The 14,406-nt window shown below is 42.0% G+C and overlaps 2 protein-coding genes across 3 annotated transcripts in view; one reads left to right on the forward strand and one right to left on the reverse strand.

Moving 5' to 3' along the window:
• Nucleotides 1-3,253, forward strand: part of LOC105484475 (pappalysin 2) — a 305,327-nt gene extending 302,074 nt beyond the window's left edge. For both annotated transcript variants that reach the window (XM_011746126.2, XM_011746125.3), the window contains exon 23: nt 22-3,253. In XM_011746126.2, the coding sequence (XP_011744428.2) occupies nt 22-96 (75 nt within the window). In that variant the 3' untranslated portion in view covers nt 97-3,253. The remainder of the gene's footprint in view (nt 1-21) is intronic.
• The window catches only part of LOC105484476 (astrotactin 1), a 382,581-nt gene that overhangs the window by 51,743 nt on the left and 316,432 nt on the right, over nt 1-14,406 (reverse strand). The window lies entirely within an intron of this gene.

Consider the following 14,406-nt stretch of genomic DNA (forward strand, 5'->3'; position numbering starts at 1 on the left):
ACTTCCCTTTCATTCCCCTAGGTCATTCCATTTGCTGCTGACTGTGACCTGGATGAGTGCACCTGCCGGGACCCCAAGGCAGAAGAAAATCAGTAACTGTGGGAACAAGCAAGCCCCTCCCTCCACTGCCTCAGAGGCAGTAAGAAAGAGAGGCTGACCCAGGAGGAAACAAAGGGTGAATGAAGAACAGTCATGAAATGGAGGAAGGAGGAAGAGCATGAAGGATCTTATAAGAAATGCCAGAGGATATTGATAGGTGCCAACTAGTTCATCGAATAGCCCAAGTAGGAGAGAATCATAGGCAAAAGTTTCTTTAAAGTGGCAGTTGATCAACATGGAAGGGGAAATACAATGGATACATAAGGACCCTCCTCCCTCATTTATATTCTATTAAATCCTATCTTCAACTCTTACCCTGCTCCCCACTCTACACCCTGCCAACTATTCAGTCCCACCCAACTTGTAAACCATTACCAAAATACTAGAGGAGAAATTGGCAGGGATACTCTGTTAATGCCCATTTCGAATGAATTGCCATCTTTCAGAGCTTGTCTGCTCTCAACTGGCTTTTTTTCTTTTTGTGTAGTTGCCCTTAAATAATGAAGTTAGTTATTAATTCTTTATAAGTATTTAAACATAATTATATAAATATATTATATATATTATATTTTTTGCTGTTTACTAAGCTAAAAGTTATTCATTGTTCCACACATGCTGCTGTGAAGTTCACATTCAAAATGAATGCTGAGACTTTGAGGACAGAAAGGCAACTTATTTTCCCATCTTTCTATGGATGGGGATTGGCAGGTTGAATGGGAAGTGCAGAAGGAGAGACAGTAGTTAAATGAAATTCTGGATGCTAGCATGTAAAGCTAATCATCTTTTTGTTATGACCTGGGAGTTGGGCCCATTTTATGACCAAGGAGATGGAGAGTTGGAATGGTGGTACTAAGAGGCATAGGAAGTTGGGTCTGAGTACCATTGGTGATGGGTCCAGGAGAACTAGACTATGGTTCTTGAATATCTGTCCACAAAGAATATACTAACTTGTGTCCACTTCTCAGAACTCCCAATTGGAGTTGGTGAGACCCAGGATTTTCTGCACTTCCATACATGCCTGTTCCAAGTGTGGCTGTCAGCCAGTCAGCAAGTTTGTACTATGGCCCATTCTCTGATCACCAGGATTACAGGAACTCACACGCTCCTCATACTTGGCCTGTAGTCCCACTTCTTGTTAGAAGTCTCCAAGTCTGGCCATCACTCACAGTCACATGACCAAATGTTGATTTTTCTGGGGGAAAAATGTTATGGAAATGATATAGGAGAAAGGTAGGAGGAGACGAAAGAACAGGCAAGAACTGTCAGGGTTAAATCCAGGCCCAGGGAATGAGAATGGAAGTGATCAGGGAGACTCGGTCCTTGTTCCAAGTCTCCAAAGAAGACCAAAGTGGGTCCCTTGAGCAATGAAGAATCTGAGATAAATTCTCTTGAAGTATCATGTACAAAATCTGTGAGCTGGAGATTTTGACTTGAGCAAGTTATAGAAATGCATGGAGCAAGGGTGACACTCTGTGGGGAGACAGAAGAATTTCAGCTATTTAAGGTCCATTTTGTTGTTTTTACCCTTTCTTATCCAATAGATGGACTGCACATGAAATGACCACATTAAGCCTCTCTCTATTTACGTCCCAGGCTCACTGGGATGTAGTCTGTTGCAGTTACATTTTCTTGTAACGGTTTCTGGATTAGACCCTAGGGAAAGAGAGTAAGGAGCCAATTTCTGTTTAACATTCTAGTTTTACTCATTTTAGGAAGGCTATGAGGCTTGTCTCCCTTGAAGTTTCTTCTCCAATGGAAACCAAGAACAGACAAAATTTAGAGCTCAACTGTGGTCTCTTCCCATCCTTCTGCTCTTTTTGCTTTGACCACAGTTTTTCTACTCTTCCCATCAACACTAGAGCAATGGCTGTGCAAATAGGAATAGGAAATACTACCACAACTATAGAAATATTATCCATACTATCATGTAGGGAAGAACAATACCCTGAAAGGGAGTAAAACACGAATAAGGCGATGTACCCACATTAATCTGTGGGTTTGTGGAATGAGGGTGGCAAAGTTATTGGGAAAAGGAAAGAGCAGAGTTCACCCATTCAAAAAAAACCTTTTGTCCTCTAATCACTAGCATAAAGAAAGTGTCATTCAGATACCATTCATTGTCTTGGATCATGCTTAGTGCCTCCAAGAAGACAAACATATTTATTATTGGGATTCTGATAGGCTTCAATATGCAAAGGACAATGGAAAAGTTTAGACACTCTATTTTCAAAATTTTATAAAATTGCTTTCTTGGGGAAAATGTCCAAATTGCTGGACGTGTGCTAAGTTCTGCCTTGGGGAATCCTACCTTGTCTGAGATTGATGCAGAGGAATTGTTATCCTGGGCATTACTCAGCTCAGGAACATGGAGCCTGTGGTTCACGCCAGTGTGTGTCTTTATACGGTCTCTCCACAAGAGCAACAGTAAGAACATTTCTGTTTTAAACTTCTTTTTAAAATATTTTATTCTCTGCAATTCACCACTGCTCTGGGAAGGCAAAAGGAAAGTTCCTGTTGTGTGTGAAAAGCCTCTTAGGCTATAAGGCTTCCCAGCCATAGTCAGCTGTAGCTATTCAGAGACAGCAGGTTCTTCCAGTCTTTGTTCCTGGGACCTGATGTTTTGGGCAACTCAGGTCACTGATAAAGTGGAAGGACTAAGACGCTGTGGTCACAGATCCCAGTAACATCAACTCACACTCACTCCATGTGGTGGTCCACATTCTGCTGCTCTTATCCACCCATGTGGTCATTGACAGCCTTTCTCAGAGACTCTTCTGTGTGTTTGATTGTGCCCAGGTGGCCCAGGGCTAGCTGGCTCTGACAACTGGCATGACAGCTTCCAATCAGAAAGGCAGCTAAGGGGACAGGGTGAGGAGAATGGGCAGATTCTGACAGAAATGAAAGTAAGGGGATTGTGAAAGTAAAGAGCTCTTCCTGATTCTCTTCTTCTCTTTTTTCTATTATAAGGCATTGAACTTGGCACTTCCTGTATTCTTTGTGATCACTATTGAGTGCATTAGTTAACACCCAAGGGGATGGCTTGATTGGGAATGTAGTGAAAGGAGCTGATCTACTGTATTGTAATGTAAAACAGCTACAGCCAGTTATTTTGTAAGATTATAAGATGTTCATTAAAAAATCAGCACACAAAATATGATGTGTCTTGGTGTCTCTTTGTTTAAATCATTTCATCACTTTCTAATCACTTTCCATTGTCTTGTGCCGGGTCCGGGCAACAGTCATTATTTATTTGATTGATTAGTCATTTCTTTTAGTCATTTAAAAATAATTTGTTAAGTAAATAGAATGTGTAAGGAAGATGAACATGAAAGCCCATAAGAAGACATGGCATATATGAAAGTAGAATGTGAGGTAGGAATGTCAAATGTCTCCTGAGTTTTGAAATAAAGTGCAAGAATGACTTACAGTTCAGAGGAAGTAGGGCTCACTCCTGGATGCCAAAGGTAGGCAGCATTTAGAAACTGGTTGGGGAAGGATGCATATGATCTGACAGGCAGAAATGGGGGTGGGGAGAGGAGAGTCCAGGCAAGGTAAATAAGAGGGTTGAAGCTGTGGAGGTAGGAATGGGATCGGTGTGCATTATGGAACATCAGTGAGGCATCCAGCTTAGCTGGAAGGTAGAACTAAGCTAGCATGTACCATACGTTTGGTAAATACAGAATCTTACTTAATTCTTACAACAGAGCTGCAAATAACATATTCTCACTTCACAAATAAGAACGGTAAGCCACAGCCTGGTAGAGAAAGTTCTTCAAGATCATATGAAGGGAGTTAGCCTGGTTCTGTGGGACACCAAGATGTTAGAAGGAAAAGAAAAATGGTGATTAATAGGATGGAGAGAGGTGAAATGAAATGTCAAGGATGATGCCTCTGCATTAAATACACAATCTGAAAGCTTGTCAAGAGGAAAGCTAGCAGGAGCAGGCTTTTAAAGGAAGAGTATTCATTTGCTCTTTCAATAAACTCAGGTTGAGGGCCAGATAGGAAATGCCATCCAAAGCAGTATTCAGAATCCTAGAGGAGGCTTCTGCAGTTGGGGCCAGTTTGCAGAGTTTTCTGGCCACACCAGTCAACACCTGGCTACTGGAAGGGCTGAGTAGATATCTCAGCACACCTATGAGCCATGTGGAAAGAACTGTGGAATGGACAGTTGAGAATGTGAGCTTGGACTTGGGAGAGAGGTTTGTGGTTAGAAATAAACATTTGAGAGAGAGAAAAAAGCATCTTCTTTATGATTTACTAAGTGCTTTCATATGGTTTATGGCTACCCACAGGTTAGGCAGAGCAAGGACAGTTTTGTTTTGTTTCTTTTCATTTTACAGATGAAGAAAGCGAGTGTCTGTGAGGTTACAGGAAAATTTAAGTTCACATATCTAAGTGCACGTTGGGGTGGGAATCCAAGTTCTTTGTCCCCAAATGTAATATTTTCTACTGCACAGTGTTCAGCCTGCTAGGCCAAAGAGTAAACCCAGATCCATTTGCAATGTGAAAGTTTAATGTCTTTTTACCAGTTTATGTTTCAAGGTGCTCATTGCTTTCCTTGTGGCTTTTTTAGTAGCTAAGCCTATTTTCTCTCCTGCCTGTTGTTCATAGCAAATGGTAGGAAAACTGAGGGCAAACCTTCTTGAGCACCCTTCCAGGGCCCTCTCCTCATGCCAGGCCCTGAGTATAAGCAGATGCCCTTGCACATACCAGTTAGGCCAGCTGGACAGAAATGTCTGGCAAGGCAGCATTTTCCTTAATAGCTTCCCTGGGGAGAGTCCTGGACAGAGACTTTCGAGCTCTGGTTTCCATTGACTGACAAACTTAAATGACATGATGAGTCATCTGTCAGCTGGGAGACTCACTACTCTTAGATTCAGGCCATCCAGATGATGAAGGGCTTAGGGTAGGGTTGGGTGAGGTAATGAGAAGGGCTCCAGGGCATCTCTGAAGCTGACTTTGGGTCATTTCTTTCTATGTTGCTCCAGAAAGACCACTGAAATACTTTTAGTATTTCAGGTTTCCCAGTGGTTAGCTCAGAAGGAAAGGGTGGTGGTGGTGAGAATCTTGTAACCCATAATGATCCATGCCCATAAAAGCTTCTACATGTACCTGGGATATTTGGCCTGGCAAAACACAAGACTAGTTTAGAAAATAGATGGTTATTCTCAAGTCTCCCATAGTGTGAGCCTACCCGAGATTGAGTACATCTTTTCCAGTCAGAATTCAGTCTGGTGGTCAATGCACTATGGTGTGTGATTTGCCACATTTGGCTCCTTGCTGAAGACAGTTTGGTTTTCATTTTTAATCTGGTCCTGCCACTCAATCTTTAGGTTACACTGCTATGCATTAGCAATGATGAAGCACATTCTTGAAAGAAATCTACAGGTCAAATTTTTATTCCAAGTGCGTATAATAAAAACATTTCTAACCCCTGAAAGATAGTTCCGCGTAATGACAATAGTTCACATTAACTGCAATTTGCTAATGTTCTTCAAATTCAATTTTCTTCTAAGATAATTTAATATAGACGAGCTTCCTTTTCTTTGTCTTTGTCTACACAACAGTCAAATTTCAAATGCAAAAAAAATGAGTGAAAAAAAGGGACAGTGTTGACTTTTTAATGACTACCAATTATGTTGCGTCAACATGCCCTTCTGAAGACAATTGCTGGTTTAAAAATGTTTATACACATAAAAGACTGTTCAAGTTAGAGAATTTCCCCCATACCACAATTTAATACGTGCAACTCAAAGTGCTTCCTGAACAGTTAGGCAAGTTATCTTAGGGTACAAATGACTTCCAATTAACAACTTCGTAGGTAGCGAATCAATAACCATTAGAATAATCCGTAAGAAAATTTAGATAGCTTTTTAGAATATCCAAGTGGTCTTCACAATGGGGAAATATCGCTTATTAACTCAACATTGTTCATGCTTTCTCTACCTTGATAGGTGACCTGGCACAGGGAGGCTGCGGGCAGGGATGACTGAGCCTGGACCTAGAAAGTCAATATGTAGGATGTATTGGTGACTTGTGACCCATGGGCAGCAGCATAATGATCTGCAAGGATGACAACCACAAAGTTTCAAGGCTGACAAATCTGAGTTGAATTCTGGGTCCATTACTCACTAGATAAGTCATCTAGTTACTGAATCTCTCTGAGTCTCAGTTTCCTAAATATCTACTTTTGCAGCCCCATACCCAGCATAGTGCTTAAGAAGTGCCAGACAGGAAGGGGTTAAAGAGTGATTGATGGAGATGATGTGTATAGATTATTCTCTCAAAAAGTTTGCAGCTGGGCATGGTGGCTCATGCCTGTAACCCCAGCACTTTGGGAGGCCGAGGTGGGCGGATCACTTGAGGTCAGAAGTTCGAGACCAGTCTGGCCAACATGGTGAAAGCCCTTCTCCACTAAAAATACAAAAATTGAGCCAGGCATGGTGGCACACACTTGTAATCCCAGCTACTTATCAGGCTGAGACAGGAGAATCGCTTTAACCTGGGAGGCAAAAGTTGTGGCCAAAAGAGGCAAAAAGAGATTGCACCACTTCATTCCAGCCTGGGCAACAGAATAAGATTCCATCTTAAAAAAAAAAAAATAAAAAAGTTTGAGGGTGAAGAAAAGGAAGTTGGGGGTGGGGGAATTGCCCTTTTGTGGCTTCAAATTCTCAAACACCATGCCTCCCTGACATGAGAGAGACTAAGATATGTGCCATCATTATTTATGTTCCCAGGACAGTTAGAACAAATGGAGACTCCCAAGTAGTTTGGCTGGCAAAAGATGTTCTATCCCACTGATTCAGAGAGAAGCAAAGGGGATCTGTAGGGTAAAGGTTGTAAAGCATGGAGCTGAAGAAAAGAAAGTGGGCTAGGGTAAAATTTTGGAGTTGGCGGAAATGTTTGTTAACTCAGCCGGAATATGCCTATAAAGTTGCATTAGCTATGTGGAACACTGGTTATTTTCTTCAAAAGACAATTGAATTGCCGAATTTATCCAGTTATACAATAGCACAGTCCAATGCAACTTTCGACAATGATGGAAATGTTCTACATCTGCATTGTCTGATGTGGTAGCCACTAGGTACTACAGGTTGCCATCTAGCCTTTAAAGTGACCAATAAGACTGAAAAACTGAATTTTAAATGTTACTTAATTTCAGTGGTTTAAATAGCAACATGTAGCTAGCCATGCCACTGGCCAGTACAGTTCTAAAGTATTACGCACATATATAATTCAATTTGCTTTTTAAATCATGCTACTTATATCTCATGGCTAACGTAATGTTATATCATGCTTAGGTGGATATTTTGGGTTATATTATTCTAGTTTGGAAAAATACATTTAAATAAATCATCTACAAATTATACATCTAGACACCTGAAACCATAAATTAAAAAACAAATAAAAAGATCTCTTACTGACTTGTAGCTTTTATAAAGCCATTTTTTGGTAGCTGAGATAAGTAGTCATTCCTGGGACCCTAACTTTGGGAAGTCAGACAGTGACTGGAAAGCAGTGCAGCACTTAATATAAATGAGACATAAGAAATATTGAGAGAGCCACAAAGAAGCCCAAGATGGCACATCCAGTAAGTGGCAGAGCCAGGGTTTGGACCCAGTAGTCTGGTTCTAGAGTTCGTGCATTAACCCGCCATGCTCTATTACAACACTCCATTTCCTGAGAAACCACACACATAAAGCACCATACTTAGTTTTGCAGGTTCTCAGGCTTGAAAGGGTCTCCAAAAGTTCATTATTATTCACTATAGCATTCCTTCCAGTGAGTTGTCCTGCTTCATTATGAATTTACCTCGTATCAAGGAACTCAGTATCTCCCAAAGCTATGTGTTTTATATCTGGCCTTCTCTGACTTTAATGAAGTTAAAAATACTCACATAGCTGATAATATCATTATTTTAGTCAATATATTTTTGTTGAACAACTATTACATCCAAGGCCCTAGGGATACTATAGTGAGTAAAACAAAGTTTCTGTCCTCAAGAAACTTGAAGTTGAAGGAGACAAATAGTAGGCAACAAATATGTATGCCAGCTGTGGAAGATTGCTATGGAAAAAAATGCAGTGAGTTGGGGTAAGGAGTGGCAGGGCTGGAGAGGAGCTAGTTCACATAGGGAAGGTCCATGGATGCTTCTTGGAGATGTGAAGGGAGTGAGGAAATGAGCCAAGTGATACCTGGGAGGGAGAATGAGCCAGACACGGGGAACAGCAAGTATAATGTGGGAGAGACCTTCGTGTGTGTGAGGAAGACCATTGAGGCTGATATGGCTGGAGCAGAGTGAGGGAGAGAGGTGACGTCAGAGTTAAGTGTGGAGGGGTGGAGGGGACCATGGAGGGTCTTGTTAGCTATGGTAATGACTGGCTTTTACTCAGAGTAAAATTGTTTTCTACAGCAGTTTCTCTGTACTTGTAAATAATCCATGCATATCCTTCATATCTTTCACATCCATCATCCTCTTTCCATCTGCTGTGCTCTCACTCTGGCTGGGGCTGGCATCACTTCTGGAACAGGCCATGGTAAAGTCTCCAAGCGAGTCCTCTTCACCTGCCTCGTCCCCCTCCGACTGATTCCAGCACAGTGAGTCCACACTGTTCCTCTGAAAGCACAGCTCTTGTGGAGTCACCCATTACTTATGGAAAGAGTTTGCTGTCTCTGTGTCCTTAAGGTTCGAACACAGAGACTTTTCACACTGCACAGCCAACCTTTCACACTGACCTCCCCCTACTTCTGAACAAATACTCCATACCCTTGCCAAAGGTGATACCTCCCCAGTCCCTGAAGTTCCCACTTTTGTGCTCATGTTATTTTCTAACCTGGAGCGCCTTACCTTCTACCTTCACATGCCAAAAAACCTGCTCATTTTTTCAAGAGTTTCTCACACATCTCTAATCTCATGAAGACTTTCTTCATCTTTCTGTTTGATGAGATTTAAGGTTCCCATAACCCCTATTGTCCTTTTCTAGGATAATCAATATATTTGACTGATATTTTTATTAGATGTGTGTTCTTGTCTTTCTTCACTATTCAATTGTAACCTCTTTAACAGCAGGTGAACTTGGGACTCCACTAGGCCATTTGATGCCTTTTGGGAGAGTTAGAAAAAGGTATCCTTTTATCTGAATAAAGGCAAGTCAGCATCAGAGACTATGGCTTGAAAATCCAGGTAGCATGGCTGGATTTCTGGACATATTCACTCCTTGGATCAGGCAGCCTTGGGCAGGACACAACCTCACACCTTTATGTGGTGGCTCTGAAAACACTGTATTACCCATTTTTGGATCTCTGGCACTGCCTTACATAGTGTTCTTTCCTGCCCTAAATAAAACCTTGAAATGTGTCAAATTGAATTTCAACTGATTTGATGCATGCGAAAACCAAAAGAAAAGAGCATGTTGTATTTGTGTGTTTGCGGTTGATGGGTGGGTTGATCTGTGGATACTAGAGTTTTATGTTTTGATCACTTCTTGAGCAATAGTTCAAGGATTGATGGTAGTGCAAGGCCAACATAGAAGACTGTGGGTTTGGAGTACACAGCAGCAAAATGATTGATTCTCAAGTTGATCACTGTATTCTGGACTTGAAGATCAGTTTTATGTTGAGGCATGCTTTTGCCCAGCTAATAGACTACCAGGTGCACATAAACATCTCAGGTGTAAGTAGTTCACGTGGATGGGGGGGAAAAGTAGCAACTGTCGATCAAACAAGATAGAGGGTCTAAGAGGCAACTTGACCCGAGATCAAGTTGGGAGATCTTGAGCAAATTAGTTAATGGCTTGAGACTCAGTGTTCCCATCTGTGAAATGGCAAGATGTTAATAAATTTCCAACTTACAGAATTGTTATGCAGACTTACTACAATGAATGTGAAGTGCCTATCCTGGAGCTGGCACTTCAAAAATAGTTTTTCTGTGTATCACTACCCTAAGTAAACAGAAGTATCCGTGGTACAGAAAGAACCTAGAAGAAACAAATTAGTGGAGATGGTTATTGGTCAGCTTTTGAATTCCTGTGCACTTTCTGGCCTGGGATATACATCATTTTAACAGGCTGGTTAATGTTTCTCTCTCTCTCTGTTTCTCCCTCTCCCTCACACACATGCATGCTCACATACAATTAAGTATTCTATGAACTTTTGGCTATGTTTTAAGTATAATTTCATTTAAAGCCATGCCGTGTTCCAGTTTGAGGCCCCAGATTTAATAGAATGTGACCTTGATTCCAAGTTTTAAGGGAGGAAAAATTTTTTAAAAACTATGTCAGCGAGAGTGCAATTTCTCCACCATTTTAGAGGGTCATGCTAATGCCAGAGCATGTCCCGGGGCTCTTCCTGGGCAGCACACTCGCTAATGAGCAATCCATAACCACCCGTCATAATTTTAGAGTTAGACAGTTTACCTTCATGTAGGGAAGAGTGCCCCAGGCGATGGTCATTGCTTGGGGAGAGTAGCAGAGGTTCTCTCTAGGTATAAATGAAGTCCCCAGAGGTAACAAGGCATTTTTGTATTTCAGCCCTTGTCTCTCTCAAAGTGATCTTTGGTAGACATTGCAAGCACTTAGGTATTCATGTGTGCTCATCCAGGGAGTACAGACTTCAACATCAAGACCTAGTTGGAATCCTAGCTCAGGGAGACCTTGAGCAGATGATTGAGTCTTTTAGGGCCCATTTGTAAAGTTGAGGGATAAGCTTAAATTTTCTTGGATGTTTTACACATTTAAATGGGCAATCTAGTCATCCTTGAAGGCATCTGGCACACACGAAACGCTCTGCACAAGTTTCTTTCCCTAGTATAGCTGGAGCTAAAAATACAGTTATTAATACACATTTGATTACATTTTAAATTCTTAAATATTTAATATTTGATTACATATTTATTAGTAAATGGATTTTGTTCCTTCTTTTTCGGTGAAGTACCCTACATCACCTTATTAGCAATTCATAAGTGCTCAAAATCTCACTACTTGTTTCTAGTTTCCATTCATGGCACACTTTAGACATGAGTTTCTTCTAAGCTGGTTAAGGTTTAGGAATGATGACGACAGAAGAGTTAGTCTGAAGAAGGGAACTTAAGTAGCAAGACTCAGAGGTGAAGTCAAGTTGAGATTTTGGCAATATCTGTTTTCCAGGCTCTTCGGGGGGCCTCCAAGTCTCCTTCCTCATCGGCTACCTGGCCAGCAGCTGACCTCACTGTTACACTCTTATCAGAGTTTCTAGGAATCTCTTGGCTAGTGAATGCTTCATTCAACCACTGGACTCTGACACCCGACTCTGCCTTGACCTCAGGCTTTTTTGTACTCTCTAAATCCAGTTGCCAGTGCCATGCCAGCCCCAGTCCTTCCATATATTTATCATCTTGTCTTTTCTGGATCCAGCATCTTTCCAGACCTGCCTCTTCAACTCACTGTCATCTACAGTCCCACTGCTAACATGTCTTCCGTTTGATCAAACCGTGAGGTCTCTCAGACCCCAGGGCCACTGCCACAGTGAGAATACCATCTTAGAGTAGGGTAGGGAGCAAAGAGAAAGCCAGAAGTAAACTTCTGTAAGGAAGGACTTTCAAAGTGCCTTCTCATACCCCAAAGAATGTCAGTGTCAGAGTTTTTAGGGAAAAAAATAATTTGTAGATCAAGTCCCTTTTGGCTCTTTGAGGAGTTTTCCAAATTTCTTCTGGGAGGCCCCAATTTCTGTGGCTGGAGTATGGAAACCCACACCTGGGAGGCCTGCTTGTCTTTTCCGTGGCTGTCTTTATCCTGAGCATTCCTGAGAGGTACGGATAGTCCCTGCTAGTGGGCTGGCCCCAGGCTCTGTGGGAAGGAATGCAGCTACACTCAGACATTCCAGTTACTGCTTAAACCCAGTGGCACTTCATTAAGTCCTAGGCCACTCCTTCTCTCTTTTGAGTGTTTGCTGGCTTGCCATGGCAACCAGATACCCTTTCTTTATGTTCCCCCCACTTTGCCCTACTCTAGTCAGCTCCATCACCAACACCTCTATGTGGGCATTTTCTGATCCCCTCCTAGTTGCCAAGGGACATAGAAGCTACAGGGTGAGGATCAAAACATCTTCCTTCATTGGATACCCAAAAGTGAAACTGTTTGGAAGATCCAGAAGTCCGAAGTGCATTACACTGACCTTCCTGGTCAGGAGTTACCATGATGTACATGCAGCAGATCAAAATGGGTGTGGTAGAATGTGCCTGTCCTCTGACTGTATAGACATCCCAGTAGCTGGAATGGTCTGTCTGAGAATGTGGCCAGGCCAGGATGATAGTTATACTTGGTAGGTTAAGCCAGTGTAGGTTAAATTTCAGTGAGCTCAAAGATGGGAGGAGTTCTGGAGTTTCCGTTTCTACCTATGCCAATAAGCACACATCACCAGGAGCCTTGAAAGTGCACAGGCCTAGAGCCATAGTCATGGCTCCTCCATGGCAGGACTGCCTCTGTGCTAATGACCTGGATGCAGCAGCAAGGCTGGGAAATATAAAAAAGATTGCTACGTCTTGTTTATCAGAAGGCTCCCAGTTTTGCTGTATGCAAGAACTGTGTGCATTGCTCCCTCCTCCTAGATTACAAAACAAACAAAAAAAGCATTTTATCAAATTTTGCTGTTAGGTCAGTTCACTCACCATGTTGAACGAATGTAGAAGGGAAGGTGATTTAAGTGAGCTACATGGCAGCTTTGCAGAGTGGTAAAAAGGGGATATCCTAGCCTCCCATGCTTAATGGTGGCTCCCAGCTGTATGGTCCTAGACCAGTTAATCTAAGCCTGACAAAAAGGAACTGAAGTTTGTAACGTCTCATGTGTAACATGTAGATAGTGGTAGTATCTTTTTATAGGGTTGTTTGGTGATTTAGACTACAGACGCTATGCAAAAGTGCTTATATGGTGCTTGGTACATAATTAGTCATCAATAAACATTAGTTGCTATTAAAAATATAGCATCTTCGGCAACAAAAAAACCTCACATACGATAATCAAACCTCTTAAAGGAAATCCAATTTCAGATTCAAAAGATCTTTGGCACATAAAAAAAATGATGAGCAATGGAAATTTGGAACATGTTTTCTTGCTACCCTATCCTGTTATGAAGAGAAAGCAACTGGGGAAGGATAATGTTGGTGAAACATGTGGCCTCATTTCAGTGTCTAAGGGACACTGAAGAGGATACCAGAGTGATAATATTAGTTGAACACCTGCTAGGCATATTCTTGCCACTGCACTAAGTAATTTCAAGAGTCTTATCTTGTTCCACCTTCAGGCTGCTTGTTGCAGTTAGTAAGCTACTGTGTCATGGCTGAAACCCATCATCTGTCCTCTGCTTCGTGATGCTGCTTTTGGAACACTACAAACCAGTTCCTTTTTGTCAGTCAATCCATGTTAGAGTTTGTCGATGGGGGCATCAGGGAGACTGGAAGGAAGAAGGGAGAGGGGCTGGTGCCTTCCTGTCGGCTGGATGTTCAACTCAGTAGCTTCCAACCAATGGCTTCTCACAGTGGCAAAAGCAGTGTATTCCTGTCTCTTTCATCTTTGTGCATTAAAGAACCAGCCTCGGATAGGCACGGTGGTTCACGCCTGTAATCCCAGCACTTTGGAAGGCCGAGGCAGGCAGATCACTTGAAGCCAGGACTTCAAGACCAGCCTGCCAACATGGCAAAATGCTGTCTCTACTAAAAATACAAAAATTAGCCAGGCATGGTGGTGCCCAGCTATTGAAGGAGTTGAGGCAGGAGTACCACTTGAACCCAAGAAGCAGGAGTATTGCTTGAACCCAGGAAGCAGAGGTTGTGGTGAGCTGAGATTGTGCCACTGCACTCCAGCCGGGGCAACAGAGTAAGATTCCGTCTCAAAAATAAATAATAAATAAACAAAAGAAAATAAAGAACCAGCCTCATTACGTTCTTCCAAAGAAGTCCCGGCACCAGGCAAATGACCCCTCCTTTTTGAAGGAACCTAGGTTTGAGTCAACCAAATTCCTCCCTTTGCTCTCCCAGCCCTAAAGGTTGTGGCTGTGTCCTGCAGTTAGTATTAATACCTCTGTACTTTCTCAGTGTTTCAGATATTTTTGTTTTGTTTGGTTCTCCAGAACCTTTTCACCAATTCCTGATATTAAATTCTCTCTGTCAAAGTCTTGACTGCAGCCCTACTGATATGTTGCTCAAGTGGCAGAAACAGATGGAGACTGAAATTTTTCATTTTCTGCCATCTAAGATACCAAATCAACACTGTTAGGTCTTTAAAAAAAATATTGATTTATACCTAAAAATGGCAGCTCAGAAAACGTAAGGG

Source organism: Macaca nemestrina, chromosome 1 (assembly GCF_043159975.1).
Source record: "Macaca nemestrina isolate mMacNem1 chromosome 1, mMacNem.hap1, whole genome shotgun sequence".
NCBI lineage: Eukaryota > Metazoa > Chordata > Mammalia > Primates > Cercopithecidae > Macaca > Macaca nemestrina.